Genomic DNA, 17024 nt, shown 5'->3' on the forward strand with positions numbered 1-17024 from the left:
AGATAAGGATCCGCTATCATTCTTTTGCATATGGATAGCTGCTTTTCCTAGCACCATTTGTTGAATAGACTATTTTTTCCAGATTGAATGGACTTGGCACTTTTGTAAAAAAAGTCAGTTGGCCATAGATGTGAAGGTCTGTTTTTGAACTCTCAATTCTTTATGTTTGTCATTGTGCCAGTACTGTGCTGTTTTTACTACAGTGTTTTAAAATTGTGATTCCTCCCACCTTGTTATTTTTTTTTTCAAGGTAGTTTTTACTATTCAGTGCCCCTTACCCTTCTGTATGAATATGATTTTCCTTTGACAAGAATTCTTTTGGAACTTTGTTTAGAATTTCATTCCATTTATATATTGCTTTGGGTAAACCCTGACATCTTAACGATATTTAGTTTTCCAATCCATGAACTCAAAATGTTGTTTCATTTACTTAGGTCTTCTTTAAATATTTTTAAGCAATATTTTCTAGTTTTCCTGTACATGCTTAGGTAAACTAATTTTTAAATATTTAGTTCTTTTCATTGCTTTTGTAAATGGAATATTTTACCTGATTTTAGCTTCAGATTGTTCAGTGCTAATGTATAAAAACACTGACTTTTGGGTGTTGATCTTATACCCTGCCATTTTGCTGAATTTGTTTATTAGTTCTAGAAAGTCTGTCATATATTGTTCAGGATTTTCTATATATAGGTTGATGTCATTTGCAAATAGGGAAAGTTTTACTTCTTTTCCCATTTAGATGCCTTTTATTTCTTTGTATTGCCTAGTTGCTCTGGCTAGGACTTCCGGTGTAATGCTGAGTAATAGGGTGACAATGGGCATTCTTGTCTTGTTCGTAATCTTACAGGGAAAGCTTTATCTTTCACCATTGAATTTGATGCTGTGATTGGTTTTTCACATATGCCCTTTATCATGTTGAATAAGTCTCTTTCTACTTCTAGTTTTCTGAGTGTTTTTTATCAGGAAGGGGTGCTGGATTTTGTCAAATGACTTTTCTGCCACACTTGAGATGAACGTGTGTCCCCCCCCCCACTCCCAGCCCATCTTCGTTCTATTAATGTGTGTTGTATGAAATGAATTGATTTTATGTTCTACCACTCTTGCATGATTGGGATAAATCCCACTTTATCATGGTCATAATTACTTTAATGTGCTGTTGGATTAAGTTCGTCAGTATTTTGTTGAGGATTTTTGCATCTATATTCATAAGAAGCATTGGTCTGCAATCTGCTTTTCTTGTGATATCTTTATCTGGTTTTTTTGGGGGGTGTGAGGGTGATGTTAGCCTCCAGAATGAGTTAGGGAGTGTTCTTTCCTCTTCAGATTTTGCAAAATGTTTGAGTAGGTTTGTTTTTTTTTTTTTTTGAGAAGAAATATTTATTTATTTATTTGGGGAGTGGTGATGCATGGTCTGGGAATTGAACCCAGGTCTCCTGCAAAAATGATTTATTTTTATTGAGGTAAAATTCATGTAACATAAAATTCACCATTTTAACTATTTTAAAGTGTATAATTCAGTGACTTCCAGCACATTCTCAGTGTTGTACCAACCATAGCATACATAAAATGTATCAGAACATTTTTATCACCCCATGTTCTAGGTTGCTAGCTGACAGAAAGTGATATACCAGAAATGGAACTGCTTTTTAAAAGGGGAATTTAATAAGTTGCAGTTCTAAAGCCTGTGAAAATACCCAAATTAAAGCAGGACTATAAGAATGTCCAATCTAAGGGATTCAGATCCAAGAAGGCCAATGATGTTCAGGGTTTCTCTCTCAACTGGAAAGGCACCTGGCAAGCATGGTGACGTCTGCTAGCTTTGTCTCCAGGCTTCTTGTTTCATGAAGCTCCCTTAGGGCCATTTTTCTTCTTCATCTCCAAAGGTCTCTGGCTGCATGGGCTTTCGTGGTTCTTGTGGCTCTTTCAAAATATTTCCTCTTTTAAAGGATTCTGTTTTAGTCTGCCAAAATTGCCAGAATGCAACACACCAGAGGTGGATTGGCTTTTAATAAAAGGGGATTTATTTAGTTAAAAACATATAGTTCTTCAGAGGAAAGGCAGCTAACTTTCATTTGAGGTTCTTTCTTACATGGGAAGGCCTTCTCTTCAGGCCTCTGGGTTCCAGCAGTTTTCCCTGGGGTGAGTCCTTTCTGCATCTCCACAGGCTTGGGCTGAGCTGCAAGTGCTGAGATGAGGTATGCTGAGCTGCTTGGGCTGTGCTGCATTGAGCTCTCATTTAAGCACCAGCCAATTAAGTCAAACATCATTACTTGCAGCAGGCATGCCCCCTAGCTGACTGAAGATGTAATCAGTGACAGATGAGCTTCATATGCCATGGGCTCATGTCCACAGCAACAGTACTAGGCACCTTTACCTGGCCAAATTGACATCTGAACCTAACTACCACAGATTCCAATAAGCTAATCAAGACCCACCTGGGATGGGTGGAGTCATATCTCCCTCTAATTAATACCTACAATTGGGCGTGTCGTCTTTGTGGAGATAATCTAATCAGGTTTCCAGTCTACAATGCTGAACAGGGATTAAAAGAAATGGCTGCTTCCACAAGATGGATCAAGATTAAAATGTGGCTTTTCTAGGGCATATAATCCTTTCAAACCAGCCCACTCCAAAAAGGAACCCCACATACTGATCTGCTTTCAGTGACTATGGATTTGCCTATTCTGGACAGTTCATATAAATGGAATCTTATAACATATGGCCTTTTGTGGCTATAGTTTCTTTCACATAATATGATGATTAAAGTTCCATGTTGTAGCATGTATCAGTAAATCATCCCTATTTCATGGCTGAATAATATCCTTTGTTTACCCATTCGTTAGTCATTGTATATCATCTTTCCACTTTCTGGCTGTTTTGAAAAATTCTGCTAAAAATATTTGTGTACAACTCTGTTTTCAGTTCTTTTGGGCATATACTTCAGGTTGAAATTATTTAGCCATGGTGTATAATCATTTTAATATGCTGCTGGATTGAATTTCCTAGCATTTTTTATACTTTTTAAATTAAGTATAACATACACAAAGAAAAGAAAGAAAAAGCAATGGTTTTCAAGGTACACTTCAAAAAGGAGTTACAGAACAGATTTTAGAGTTTGTTATGGTTTACCATTGCACTATTTCAGATTTTTCCTTCTAGCTGCTCTAGAATATTTGGAGCTAGAAGAAATATATATATATATATATACATATATATACATATATTTTTTTCCTGTGTGAAATATATATATATATTTTTTTCCTGTGTGAAAATAACATATATACAAAAAAAAGCAATAAATTTTTAAGCACTTCACAATTAGTTGTAGAACAGATTTCAGAGTTTGGTATGGGTTACAATTCCACTATTTTAGGGTTTTACTTCTAGCTGGACTAAGATACCGGAGACTAAAAGAAATATCAATATAATGATTCAGCACTTGTACTCGTTTGTTAAACCTTACCTTCTCTGTATAACTCCACCATCATCTTTGATCTTTCTCCCACTGTTTAGGGGTATTTGAGCTATGCCCATTCTAACTTTTTCATGTTGGAAGGAGTTGTATGTAGTATGATAATGGGATGGAAATAGTTGATGTTCTAGAGAGGCTGGCCCCTCTGCACTTCAGGACTAACTGGGTCCAGGGGCACATCTGGAGGTTGTAGGTTTCTGGAAAGTTACCCCACTGCATGGAACCTTTGTAGACTCTTATATAATGCTCTAAGTGTTCTTTAGGATTGGCAGGAATGGTTTTGGTTGGGGTTTGGCAAGTTATAGTAGGTAATAAAGTCTAGCTTGAAGCTTGTATAAGGGTGGCCTCCAGAGCAGCCTCTCAACTCCTTTTTGAATTCTCTCAGCCACTGATACCTTATTTGCTGTACTTCTTTCTCCCTGTTTGGTTAGATGGCATTGTTGATCCCACAGTGCCAAGGCCAGACTCATCCCTTATAGCCATCTCCCAAACCGCTAAGAAGACTTTCATGACTGTATGTGATGTCTCACGTAGTGGGGAAGGCAATGATCTCAATTGCAGAGTTGGGCTTAGAGACAAAGAGAGGCCACATCTGAGAAACAAAAGAGGTCCTCCGGAAGTAACTCTTAGGCATACCTATAGGTAGGCTAAGCTTCTCGGCTACATACATAAGCCTCACAAGAGCAAGCCTTGAGATCAAGGGCTTGGCCAGTTGATTTGTGTGTCGGTAATGTTTGGCACAGAGTCAGGAATTTCCCTGGGGGTAGAATTTAATAGTTTCCTATTTTTTCTCCCATCCCTCAAGGGACTTTGCCAATACTTTTTTTTTTTTGCATGGGCAGGTACCAGGAATCAAGAGTCAAACCCAGGTCTCCGGCATGGCAGGCGAGAATTCTTCCACTGAGCCACCATTGCACCACCCAATACTTTTTGATTATCTACTTAATATACTCTGGATGTATCTAGGCATTACACTGAGTTGTATAGGATTAAAGGCCCTCATTTTTATTCTGGGCTCCCTGTGTTTGGATTGTTTAAATGATCTATCCAGACAGGTTGAGTTAGATCATGTGCTACAGAAAATTTAGGTTCTGGACAAAATAAACGATTTCTTCCTTTGGTCTCAAAGAGTATATGAGGTTCTAAAATGCAATATCTTCCTTACCTCTGTATTCTGAAATACCTTAATCCGAGCCTGATCTGCTTTGTTCTGTTTCCTAGCATTCTATTGAGGATTTTGTTTGTGTATCTGTTAGGGATACTGGTGTGTAGTTTTACTTTCTGGTGCTATCTTCGGTATTAGGGTAATATGGGCTTGTCCTATAGGACAAATTAGGAAATATTCCCTTTTCTATTTTTTTGGCAGAGTGTGAGAACAGCTAATGTTTATGATAAATCCACCAGCAAAGCCATCTGGTCCTGCACCTTTTTGATATTGGAAGATTTTTTATTATCTTTGTTATAGACCTATTCAGATTTTCTAATTCTTCTTGAGTCAGTTTACACAGTTTGTTTCTAGGACTTTATCCATTTCATCTAGGTTGTCTAATTTGTTGGTGTACAGTTGCTCATAGTATTCTTTTATAATCCTTTTTAGCTCTGTAGCGTCAATAGTAATGCTCCCTTTTCATTTCTGATTTTATTTGAAACTTTGTCTAGCTAAAGGTTTGTTGATTTTATTAATCTTTTCAAAGCATCACCTTTTAGTTCTTTTGATTCTTTACTGCTGTTTTTTTTTCTAATCTTAGTTATATCATATCTTCTGCTTGCTTTGGGTTTAGTTTGCTCTACTTGTTTTTTTTTTTTTTTTTTTGTATGCTGTATGGCAGGGTCACATTTCATTATTTTTCCATGTGAGTATCCTGTTATTGTAGCATTATTTGTTGAATTTTTGTTTGCTTGTTTTTTGATTGTTTTGTTTTGGTTGGTTGGTTGTTTTTTTGGGAAGTGCATGGGCTGGGAATCGAACCTGGGTTTCCTGTATGGCAGGCGAGAATTCTACCACTGAACTACCCTTGTACACCCCACTTTCAGACTACTTTTTCTAGACCTTCCTGTTTTGTGGTAAGACTCATTTGTGATCTTTCTTCTAATTTAAATGCAAGTATTTAGAGTTATAAATTTCCTTTGTCTCCATTGCCTTTGCTGTATCCCAGAATTTTTGCTATGTTGTTTTGTTTTCATTTGCCTCAAAATATTTCCTAATTTCCCTTCTTATTTCTTCTTTGACCATTAGTTGTTCAAATTCCTCATATCTCTTATTTTTTCCTTTCTTCCTCTTTTACTGATGTCTAGCTTCAAACCATTGTGGTCAGGCAAAACATATTGTGTGATTTCAGTATTTTTAAATTTCTTGAGACTTGTTTTGTGACATAACAAATGTTCCATCCTGGAGAATGATCTTTGTGCACCAGAGAAGAAGGTGTATTCTGTTGTTGTTTCCTTCAGTTGAAGAACTCACTTTCAGTTTAGCCTTTTTTGTAGGGCAGATCTGATGTTGATCAACTCCCTTAACTTTGTTTTAATCTCATTTTTGAAAGGAAGTCTTTCAGCACTTTAAAATTTTGTCCCATTGCTTTCTTGCCTCCATGCTGTCTTATGAGAAATTGGCATTTAATCTTATCAGGACTCCCTTGTTCATCACGTTGCTTTTCTCTTATAGCTTTCAGAACTCTTTCTTTGTCCTTGGCATTTGATAGTTTGACTACTATCTGTCTGGGCATGGTTCTGTTCTGGTTTATCTGTTCATGTTTGTTGGGCTTCTTGAATGTGTATATTCCTGTCTTTCTTTAAATTGGGTAAGTTTTCTGCCATTATTTGTTTGACTATCCCTTCTGCCACTTTTTCTACTTCTGAGCCTCCCAGAACTGTGTTTTGCTTTACTTGATGGTGTCCGAAAGGGCTCTGTGACTCTTGTTTTGGTTTCAGCAATGGGAAGTTTTGGATCATGGTTTTGAGGGTAGCAGAGTCCAAAATAAAGTCATCAGCAAGGTGATGCTTTCACTCAGAAGACTGGTATTCTAGGGCTGGCTGAGTTGGCTGCTGACAATCCTTGATCTTTGTATTTTTCTGTAATATGATGATGATCATGGCGGCCTCTCCTTCCTCTTCTGCATTATGTTGACTTTCAGCTTCTGGCTTCCCCCTCTTGCTTTCTGTCTCTGTGGCTTTCCATATAATATCTTCAAGTAATAAGATTAAGACCCATTCGGTGTCACCTGAGCCACATCCTGATTGACATAACCTCATCAAAAGGTCCTACTTATACTGAATTCACATCCACAGGAATGGATTAATTTTAAGAACATGTTTTTCTATGGTACATAGCTCCAAGCCACCACAGCTCTATTTGCTTTTTCAAATTCTATTTTCTTTCTGCTTCTTAGCCTGAATCATTCTAGTTATCTTTTTTTTTTAGGTTCACTTACTCTTTTTTCTGCTAGCTTCAGTCTGCTGTTGAAACTCTAGGGAATTTTTTTAAAAAATATTTTTATTGAGAAATCTTCACACACAGTCCATCTATAGTGTAGAAGCAGTAGTTCACAGTATCATCACATAGTTGTGTATTTATCACCATCATCAATTTTAGAATATTTGCATCCCGCCAGAAAAGTAAACTCATACGTCCCGTATCCCTTACCCCTCCCTCTCTCTGACCACCAGTGTTTCAATCTATCCAATTTTTTTTACTCTTTATCTCCCCAATTATTTATTTATTTTTAACCCCCCTCTTTTTTTTTTTTTATTTTATTCATCTGTCCATACTCTGGATAAAAGGAGCACCAGACACAAGGTTTTCACATTCACATGGTCACACTGTAGAAGCTTTATAGTTAATTATACAATAGTCTTCAGGAATCAAGGGTACGGGAATACAGTTCAGCAGTTTCAGGTACTTCCCTCTAGCTACCTTAAAATACCATAAACTAAAAAGGGATGTCTATATAATACATAAGAATAACCTCCAGAAGAAACTCTCAACTCTGAAATCTCTCAGCTACTTAGATTTTATCTCGTTTCTCTCTTCCCTGTTTTGGTTGAGAAGGCTTTCTCAATCCCATGATGCCAGGTTCCGGCTCATTCCCAGAGTTCTGTCCCATGTTGCCAGGGAGATTTACACCCCTGGGAATCATGTCCCATGTAGGGGTTAGGGCAGTGAGTTCACCTGCCAAGGTGGCTTATAAGGGAGGAGCCATATCTGAGCAACAAAAGAGGTTCTGTGAGGGTGACTCTTAGGCATAATTACAAGTAGGCTTAGCATCTTCTAGGCTGTTTTTCATTTCAGTCATTATGGTCTTCAACTCCAGTAGTTTTGGTTTGTTCCTTTTTAAAATTTTTGTTTATTGATATTCTCATCTTGTTCACCCATCATTTTCCTGATACATTTTATTAAGTTCTCTGTGTTTTACCTCCTTGAGCATACTGAGGATCATTTTTTAAAAGTCTCTGTTTGGCATGTCCAAAGACTGGTCCTCTTCATTGATGGTTTAATTTTTATCCTATTCCTCTGGATGGATTGTCATCTTTTTTTTTTGTATACTGTACATATTAATCTTAAAGTGTTAAATTTGGAATTTAGGCTCTGTGCTGTGTTCCTTAAGACTGTCCAGCTAATAATATGACAGAGATTTCCTTGAGTGCCAGGAACTAACAAAAATAAACCAGTGCAAAAGACACTTTTCACTGTCTTTTCAAATTGGCTGTGCACTGACTGGTGTTCTTCATCAGAGTTTAGTCCTCTTATCAAGTGCAGGGTCCTCTCTGTATTTCTGAGTCTGCATGTTGTCCTGGGCTTATAGTCACTCACTGCCTTAGAATTTCCCAGTTTACAGGAATCTGAATGCCCCCTCTGTCCCTATAAAATAGACATTTTCCCCTCCCAGATACTCTGTTGTATAACCTAAAGCAGGTCTTTGCCCCTGCTGCTTTGACTTATTTCTTATAGTGCTTAAACTGTACGCAAGCTGCTTCTGCTTGCAGGACAAATCCTTGGAGGATGAGTTAGGTGTATTTCCTGGTTCAGTTTTTCAGTTTGCTACCTGATAGATTGGCACCAACACTATGGTGTTTCTATAGGTTTTTTTCTTTATCTAATTTACTTCCTTTATGGTTAATGCTGGTTGTTCCTTTTCATTTCTTAAGTCAAATGTTGAATTCATTGATTTTTAATCTTTTAAAAAAATGCATTTAAGAAATAAATTTACCTCTGGTACCCTTTAAGTTTTAGTTTTGTTATACTGTACTCTTATTGCCATTTCATTCTAAATATTTTGATTCCTCTTCAACTCAACGAGTCATTTAAGAGTACATTTCTAGCTTAGAAACATTTAAAAAATTGTCGTATTATGGTTGATTCTAATTTAATTGAGATCAAAGAAATGTAGGTTGACATGTTATTTGAAATCGTTTGTGGCTGACTTTGTGACCCAGTATTAAGAGATAGTATTTGTAAATATTATTCCTTTCTAGTTGAAAAAACCTTTATTGGGCATGTTCGTTCTCTCTCTGTATAACTACTTGATCACACACGAATTAGTTTTGCTAAATTGTTGCTAGTTTATCTGTGTATCTGTTTCAGAGAGGTATGTTAAAATTGTACACTATGATTATGAATTAAATCTACCTTACAGTTACCCATATTTGTTTCACATATTTTGAAACTATTATTAAGCATATTTAGTTCATGATTGTTGTATCTTGTTGGAATTTTCTATACAATACTATCCCTATTGACTGCCTTTTTGTTGTTGGAAATTCTGTTTTGTTTGATATTAACATAGCTGCACTAACTTTCTTTTAGTTATCTCATCATTTTTAAAATTCACTTCATGAAGAAGAATATTTTGATAAAACACTTTTAAAAATAATTGTCACAACTCAAACATAAGACCATGCCAAAATTTTTCCCCTGCCTCATGGCACTAAGACCTGATTATGTTTTCCTGAGAATTACATTTTGCGTATAATTGTTTTCTCTATTCCCCTTTAAACAGCTAGGTGAGCTTTTTGTCTAACTTGGCTAATTTCAGAAAAAAAATTATTTAAAATACTGGATAAGTAATAGTTTCTGGAAATTTTCTGCATAGTGAACCTACTGTGTATCTGCTATCAAGCTATGAAGAGTAGCAAAAAAAAAATTTTTCCATAACTTAATTTAGCAAATCTAAAACATGTATTTTAGATGAGAACATTTTCTGACTTGAATTTTTTTCTTTCAGTGGATGTCTTAACTTATGTGGCCTGGAAGTTGAGTAAATTTCCCAAAAACCGCATTATTGGAAGTGGCTGTAATCTGGATACTGCCCGATTCCGTTTCTTGATTGGGCAAAGGCTTGGTATCCACTCTGAAAGCTGTCATGGGTGGGTCCTTGGAGAGCATGGAGACTCAAGTGGTAAGCCTAAAGAATTATGGAGACTTATGGGCTCTTTGAAACATATTTTGACTATATTGATCATATAGAGGTTAAAGTGGAATAGCTCTTAGTTAGAGAGAAAGGACTTTTATTCTACTTGAGGGCCTTTGAAAGTGTTTTAAATTTTAGTACATTTATTATATTTATAATGAACTAATACACCAAAATACTAGTAAATTTGAAAAAAAAGTGAGAATGTTACTATAATCCTACAGATGAATGGTTAAGAACATAAGGCTTTCTTAACTCAGCACTAAGTAACATTATGGGGTTTATATTTAACTTGGGACTCTGTCACAGAAAGAAAGGTGCATTGTGGTTCAAGTAACATGAAGTCTTCAGATTAAGGGATGGGCATAATTGGAGAAAACAAAGGGGAACGAATAGGATATTACAGTGATAGCAGTCTTTTAAAAAAATATTATTAGTGTCTTCTGGCTAAGAACTGTTGAAATCTTTCTAATGTAATAGAAAAGGATTTGAAGGGAGAAAAGATCTATAGTTGACAGTTTAAAATCGCCACTTTTTCTGCAAAGATGATAGAATTCTGGGGCCCATCTCTGAAGATTTTGATTGAGCAGATCTAGAATGGGGCTCAGTCAGACATCTGAATTCTGATAATTCTGATAGTTGTGTTGAATAATCATAGTTGTAAACCACTCAAGGCAGTTTTAAGTTTTCCTAAGGTAGTAAAAGAAAAAACGCAAGAAACTGGGCTTCATACTACAATGTAATATATATATTCTTTGGTCTCTTTTCCTTAGTTCCTGTGTGGAGTGGAGTGAACATTGCTGGTGTTCCTTTGAAGGATTTGAAATCAGATCTTGGAAATGACAGAAATTGTGACCAGTGGGAAAATGTCCATAAAGAAGTGATTGCCAGGTAATGTTAGTTTCACATTTTCAGTACCTTCAAAATTAATCATGAACCTGAATTTTGCCAGAGAGATGAGATTAGGTCCCTCAAATATGTTGTTATGGTTGTATACTTTTCATAAGTACTTCTACTTTTATTTTTGTGAGATTATCTGATTTACCAAATTATACATTTTTGGTACTTAGGGAGTGGGTCGTTGCTGTGTAACCCAGTGTTCTAGCATGTAAAAGGCACTCATTTGTTGGCTGGCAGAAAATTTAAATTTTTTTGAAATTGTTCCTATAGTGGGATTAATTTCATATCAATCTCTGGATCTCTGTACTTAACCTCATGATGCTAATGTTTACTATAAATAACCAATTTCTATAAGAACTTTGTAGAAATTACTGATACAGACACCAGTTTTGTGGCATTATCAAGTAGGCAGCCAGAAAATAGATGTTTAATATTTCTTCCAAACTAACTTATGTTCATGATTTTTCATTCCACAGTGCCTATGAGATTATTACAATGAAAGGTTATACTTCTTGGGGCATTGGCATGTCTATAGCTGATTTAGTGGAAAGTATTTTGAAGAATCTGAGGAGAGTGCATCCGGTTTCCACCATAATTAAGGTAGATGCTCATGCTTGAAAAATGATTAACATACAACTGGTGCAAAGAACAGTTGAGGGACTTGGTTTTTCAGTTGATTTTTGGAAGCCTCGCTCTTCCTACAGGCTATCCTTTGTTGCTGATGTGAGAGAGAGTGTGTCCTATTTTTATAGACCTTTGTCCTCTCCAAATGTGACATTAAATTAGAAAAAAGTAAGACTTTTTTCATGTTTATGATTTAACTAAGTAAACTAACTCTACAAATAACCTATGATATGAGAACTATTGTGGGTAGTGATCTCAACATGTTTTGAGTTGTTTTAGTATAGACACACTAGTCACAGTAGTATTAGCAGTTAGTCTCGTGGCTTGGTAAGATCCCTCTAATGGTCTGAATGGGAGAGGTTAAAAAAAAAACAAAGGGAACTCAATCTTTGGTTATAAACCAGAGTGGTCCCTTGATAGGAAGTGGTTTGGGGGCAAGGTGACAGGAAAATGAGGGTGGGCCCAGCAAACATGACAGTCTGGGCCCATTAGGGAGAGATGGTTGAAAAATAGGACAATGGATATCTAATAATATATTTTAAATTGTTTTCTGTCTTGGTGTTTTATTTCTGTGCCATTATCCATATCCACAAATCTGTTAGACATTAATTTATCCAGCAACTGATGTTACTCATATGGCAGACCTTTGTTAGAAAAAAGAAAAAAATTATTTTTAAATCTTGAATTTCAGGGCTTCTATGGAATAAACAAAGAAGTATTCCTCAGTGTCCCTTGTGTTCTGGGAGAGAATGGTATTACAGACATTATAAAGGTAAATCTGACCCCTGCAGAGGAGGTCCGTTTAAAAAAGAGTGCAGAAACACTTTGGGAAATTCAGAAGGAGCTCAAGTTTTAAAGTTGTTTAAGGGTACCATTCTGCCGATTTTGTAGAAGAGATGGTAGTAATGGGATTGTGTATGTCAAACGTTTAGTTTTTAGCGCCTTCAGCTCTTTTCACAGATGTTGGATGGTAATTATTTTTTTCAGTTCTTAAACAGTTGCATCAAAGGAATTGTTTTTGGTACATAAGATACTGTGTCAGTATTTGCCTTGTATATATATATATACATATAGTTGCTAACTGGTCCAAAAGAATGTCTGACATTTTTGTGTTATAGACATTGATTCTTTCCATCAGGTTACATGCTGATTATTTTGTTCTGGCTGGCTTATACTCATGTTTATTTATATACTATTAAAAAAAGTTCTAAGTTCCTCCACAATGTAAAATTAAAAGTATGTATACAGAAAAAAGAAATGTTAATTCCAGTCCTAACACTAAATAAACCTTGATTTGTCCTTCCTACTTATTATTCTGATTTTTTTTGTGAATGGGTTTTAATTTTTAAAAAACAATCTAAATTGTATAAACCCCTCAGTGTGACTGAGGTTAAGTAATCGATTCTTCCTTTTTAAAGAATAGAGTATACACAGTGAGACGCTTGGCTTCCTGAATTTCTGAAAAGAGAACATCTCAAATCAGAATGTTCTTTGTTTTATAAACTCATGAGTATCTACTAGCTGAGTTCTAAGGACATAAGCGCTGTATAGCTCAAGTCACAAACATGGCTTCAGAATCACTCTCCATGAAGACTGACTTCAAATGACAGTAAAAGCAGGGAGGCAATGTATATTATACCTTCTTCTTCTATACTGTCCTCAGAAACACCCATTTAATTCTGGGCAGATCATCTTGCCTAGTTAACGTAAGTTCTCAGGTGTATAACTTGGCATCTGTCATTGCACTTTTAGGATTCCTTCTTCTCTTCTTCATGAAAACACTTATGGTTCATCAGGTCTATAAAGGAAACAAATCTAGACAGAGACTGGTAGGAGGACACATCCTACCCAGGTCTTGTCGCAGGAAAATGTCACTCAAATCTTTCAATTTCAGATATTTCAAAATTTAGATTTCCATGTGGTATATCCCATATTAAAATAGAATCCTCTTAATATGCTATACAGTAAATACGAAATTTCATCTTCAGATGGATATGATGCTGTTTTTTTTTTTTTTTTTTTTTTGCTAAGTTAAAAGCTGAGCTTTATTAAGTAAGGTTTCTGGATTTTTTCCTAAAGAAGTCCAATAAAGAAAAAATTATGCAACAAATTTTATTTAGCATAATCAGTCCCAACAGCACAAAAAGAGTTTACAGAGAATAGAAAGTGCATTAATAAAAGCCTGTCTTTACCAAAAGAAAACAGAAAATATACTATTGATTCAAAATATTTTACACTTGAATGATATACCGCAATAACTTATTCTGGGCACCTACTGATAAGAGAAAGGAAGAGAAGAAAAGAATGCTTTAAGAAGAGCTCAATCTCCGGCTGATATCAGCGAAGTCAGTAGAGGTCACTGAGACCGGCAGTCTTTCTTGCTTTTTGCATTAGTGCCCTCAGCTGGAACTGTTTACGGGACAGAACACGTACATGCTGGGAGGGGGGAAAAGGTTTCAACAGTTTAGAAAGGCTCTGATCCAGGCCCAGGCATGAACTATCAGACAGTCTGTAACCTAGATGGGATCTAAGAACCCTTAACTTAATACTTATACCAATCTTCCTTTGGCACCAGTACCTCATTACCGATAGCTTTTTTAAGTCTACCAGATTGATGCTGGCAGAATGTGTTAGGCTTCCACACTGGGAAAGCACTACACTGCAAGATCTGGCTCAAGAGTTTGAGCACTGTGAGACAACAAAGAAGCCAAGGAAACATGGTAATGTGATCTTAGCAAAAGTCACCAAACACACACACACACACACACACACACACACACACACACACAAACAACAACTTTGGTAACCATGGCTATAAGAAAGGGAAGGGCAAGGATGAAAAGTGCAGGGTCAGCTCATGTCCCTTGTCTACTGCCTAGCAAATGGCAAAGGCCCAGTTTTTTTCCTTTCTTGCCTCTCTAAGTACATTTTCTCCTAAGCTATGCCACTCAAGCACGGGACAGTGTACAGAAAGGGAGTGCTCCCTTGGGCTTATGGCTTACACTTTAGCCATTCATGTGCTTGTACCAGGCGTGAGGCATGAAGTTTGGGTACTCACTCCAACTGAGAGAGGGAAGATCAGCACGTACTAGCTGATCTAGTACATGGACTAGCCTAGCATGTAAAAGAGAGGAACCAGTAGCAGGTATATCTGATATCCAAAGGGTTGCTGCTATTATTCCTAAAATCATGCTCATTAAGCTCCAATAGACAGCAGGAACTATACTTGGCTCATTGGATCTTCATGTAAAATAGCATTAAGCCCTTAACAAGCTTCATTCAAAAGGGCTCTCAAATCTGCAGGGGAGCTTGATACCTTGCAAGGCTGTTTGATCTGGGAAAAGTTGCCTAAAATGATGGAACTCTAAGAAAATTAACAGAAAAAAATGGGGATGGTATAATCAGTGATCTCAATTTAGGTGGTATGACCTGAAAGAAACCAATGGAATGCTCTTTCTGCCTCCTAATCCACCCAAAGAACATAGTAAGATAGAAGAATCACATTCATCTTAATACTTCCTGGTGGGGTCTGGGGGAACTGCAGTCACAAGCCCACTTTTCTACCCTTACTCAGACCGACCCTCAGGACTCTGTAGATGAGAAGCCACTATTCACACAACCATACATCTCACTAACTCTCTTTCGGGAAGACAAGGAATCGTAACTCACCCTATGGAGAAACCCTCTTCATTTGTGTTTTTCAAGGTCAGTGCCTCTAGACACAGATCCCCAAATCTTGGAAAGTAGAATGAGAAGACATACCTTCAGAAAGACATCCAGGTCTATTACTCCCCGCCTCAATGCTTCTCCCAGGTAAAAGATAGTGTCTTCAATAGCATTTTCCTCTGCATACAAATTTAGGATCTGTTTGTATAGTGGGGCTGTGGGAATGATAACTTCATCAATATCATTGTTTTCAGATTGATTTTCCATTTTCTCCAGAGCAGAACTGAGTTCTTCATCCTTCTTTTTCAAAAGTTCTATATTTTTATCAACCTCAGCCTGAAAACAGAACAGTTCAAACATGGTGATTTTATACTAATTATACATAAATATCCACTTGTCTAATATTTATGACTCAACTTCACAGAAAGACTTGCTAATAAAACAATGTTTAAACAATTCATAGATGAGATTAAAGTTTCAAATAACACATTGGTCACAGGTAGAGGAAAGGTATGATCTTATATACTGAATGAACAATTTTAAGTATAGTACTTTATCAATCATAATGATAGTGCAAGCTAAACTTTCAGACAAGATACTTTCTAGCAGAAGTTCCTTACTTTTCTTCCTATCCATTTTCTTAGAAAATGATAAAAGAGGTCTTTTTTCAAAACAAGTATGGACATCTGCCACAGAGAAGTAACTTTTCCTTGTCTATAAAGAGCTCCAAAACATCTGTACTCTAGTCACAAGTTATTGCAGTTGGTGGTTATAGGCTAGAATTGTACTGATGTCACTGTACCGAACTTCTGAAAATAGCCAGTTAATATTAAATGCACTTTATGTACTAGAACCATTTGGTAAGGCTAATGTATACATACAAATCACATGCCCTAAAGCCCTCAACCCTTCTATATCTCCTTGGGTATTTCTTCAAAACTGCTAATTTATTGGAAAAAGTTTTCCCTCATGGAAATGAAAAGTAGAAATTCAGTTGAAGCTGATGTTCTAATTCTGTTAGTGCCTCTGTTAAATGATCACTAAGCAAAAAAGTCACAAGGCTGTCACTGACTCTCTGGGCACAGGAGCTTGATACAAATATAAGAAGGCTTAAAGAGCAAAAGGTTGCATGCACTGTGTTTATATGCAGCTCTTCAATTACCCAAGTACCTCTGTATTATTAAGTTGGAAGGGTTCAATGAAGATGCTTTTAACTATAGCTCAAACAACATTTGAAGACAAAATAGAATTGTCCCTTAAGTCTGCACAAAGGTTTGCAGACTTTTCTTTCTCATGGGGGCAGCTCTCTCAACTCTCATTTCCTGGTAACTATCTGGCAGCATCAAGTATTCAGGTAGTCCTCCTTTGGGTCAAAGCAGCATCCCCAAGGGTGAAGGATGAAGCAAAGATGCTCTTAACTATCATTCACCTCCCCACTGAAGACCAAATCCAAATGAGGCTCCCTTTTTAACAAAGTATAGAAAAAATATTTCATTGCTTAAAAACATCCATAATTTTCTACAACTGTATAATACCCAAAATGTCCAGGGTAACCAAAGACATACATATTTTGTCATGGCTATAACTCAATCCAAAAATCTTAACTTGTCAATGAGCTACTTACTACTTCTTGATCTAAACGGGTAACCATCTCTTCCAGTTTCTGGTGACCTTTTTTCAGATCTTCCTCTGTTCGCTTTAAGGCATTGAGCTCTGCCTGGGCACGATCCATTTCCTCCTTCATTCTCCATCTCAGTTTGTCACTGACTGCCGAAATGAGAGAGGCTCGGATGGTGTCTTCACTGATCGTGCCATCCCTAGTGGGACCTGCAGGAGAAAAAGGCAAAAATCATTTGCTTAATTTCTAAGTTCTTTCTATTCCTTCACAGTAATCTTCAGAAAACAATACAAAATGTGAGCTAACACTTGCAAACAGGAGAGAAAAAGATATGTTAAAC

At 36.5% G+C, this 17024-nt stretch overlaps 2 protein-coding genes across 10 annotated transcripts in view; one reads left to right on the forward strand and one right to left on the reverse strand.

The window, feature by feature from the left end:
• LDHAL6A (lactate dehydrogenase A like 6A) overlaps window positions 1-17024 on the forward strand; it is a 156599-nt gene that overhangs the window by 78239 nt on the left and 61336 nt on the right. For 2 of the 8 annotated variants that reach the window (XM_077114183.1, XM_077114185.1), the window contains exons 5-8: window positions 9691-9864; window positions 10650-10767; window positions 11253-11376; window positions 12092-12172. In XM_077114183.1, the coding sequence (XP_076970298.1) occupies window positions 9691-9864; window positions 10650-10767; window positions 11253-11376; window positions 12092-12172 (497 nt within the window). Of the gene's footprint in view, window positions 1-9690; window positions 9865-10649; window positions 10768-11252; window positions 11377-12091; window positions 12713-15105; window positions 15523-17024 lie in introns of those variants that run through there. The other 6 variants (XR_013156849.1, XM_077114184.1, XM_077114188.1 and 3 more) reach the window with 6 other exon arrangements.
• TSG101 (tumor susceptibility 101) overlaps window positions 13499-17024 on the reverse strand; it is an 84304-nt gene continuing 80778 nt past the window's right edge. For both annotated transcript variants that reach the window (XM_077114181.1, XM_077114179.1), the window contains 3 exons: window positions 16691-16893; window positions 15163-15402; window positions 13499-13836 (listed from right to left, as the gene is read on the reverse strand). In XM_077114181.1, the coding sequence (XP_076970296.1) occupies window positions 13747-13836; window positions 15163-15402; window positions 16691-16893 (533 nt within the window). In that variant the 3' untranslated portion in view covers window positions 13499-13746. The remainder of the gene's footprint in view (window positions 13837-15162; window positions 15403-16690; window positions 16894-17024) is intronic.

This window comes from Tamandua tetradactyla, chromosome 8, assembly GCF_023851605.1.
Source record: "Tamandua tetradactyla isolate mTamTet1 chromosome 8, mTamTet1.pri, whole genome shotgun sequence".
In the NCBI taxonomy this organism is placed as follows: Eukaryota; Metazoa; Chordata; class Mammalia; order Pilosa; family Myrmecophagidae; genus Tamandua; species Tamandua tetradactyla.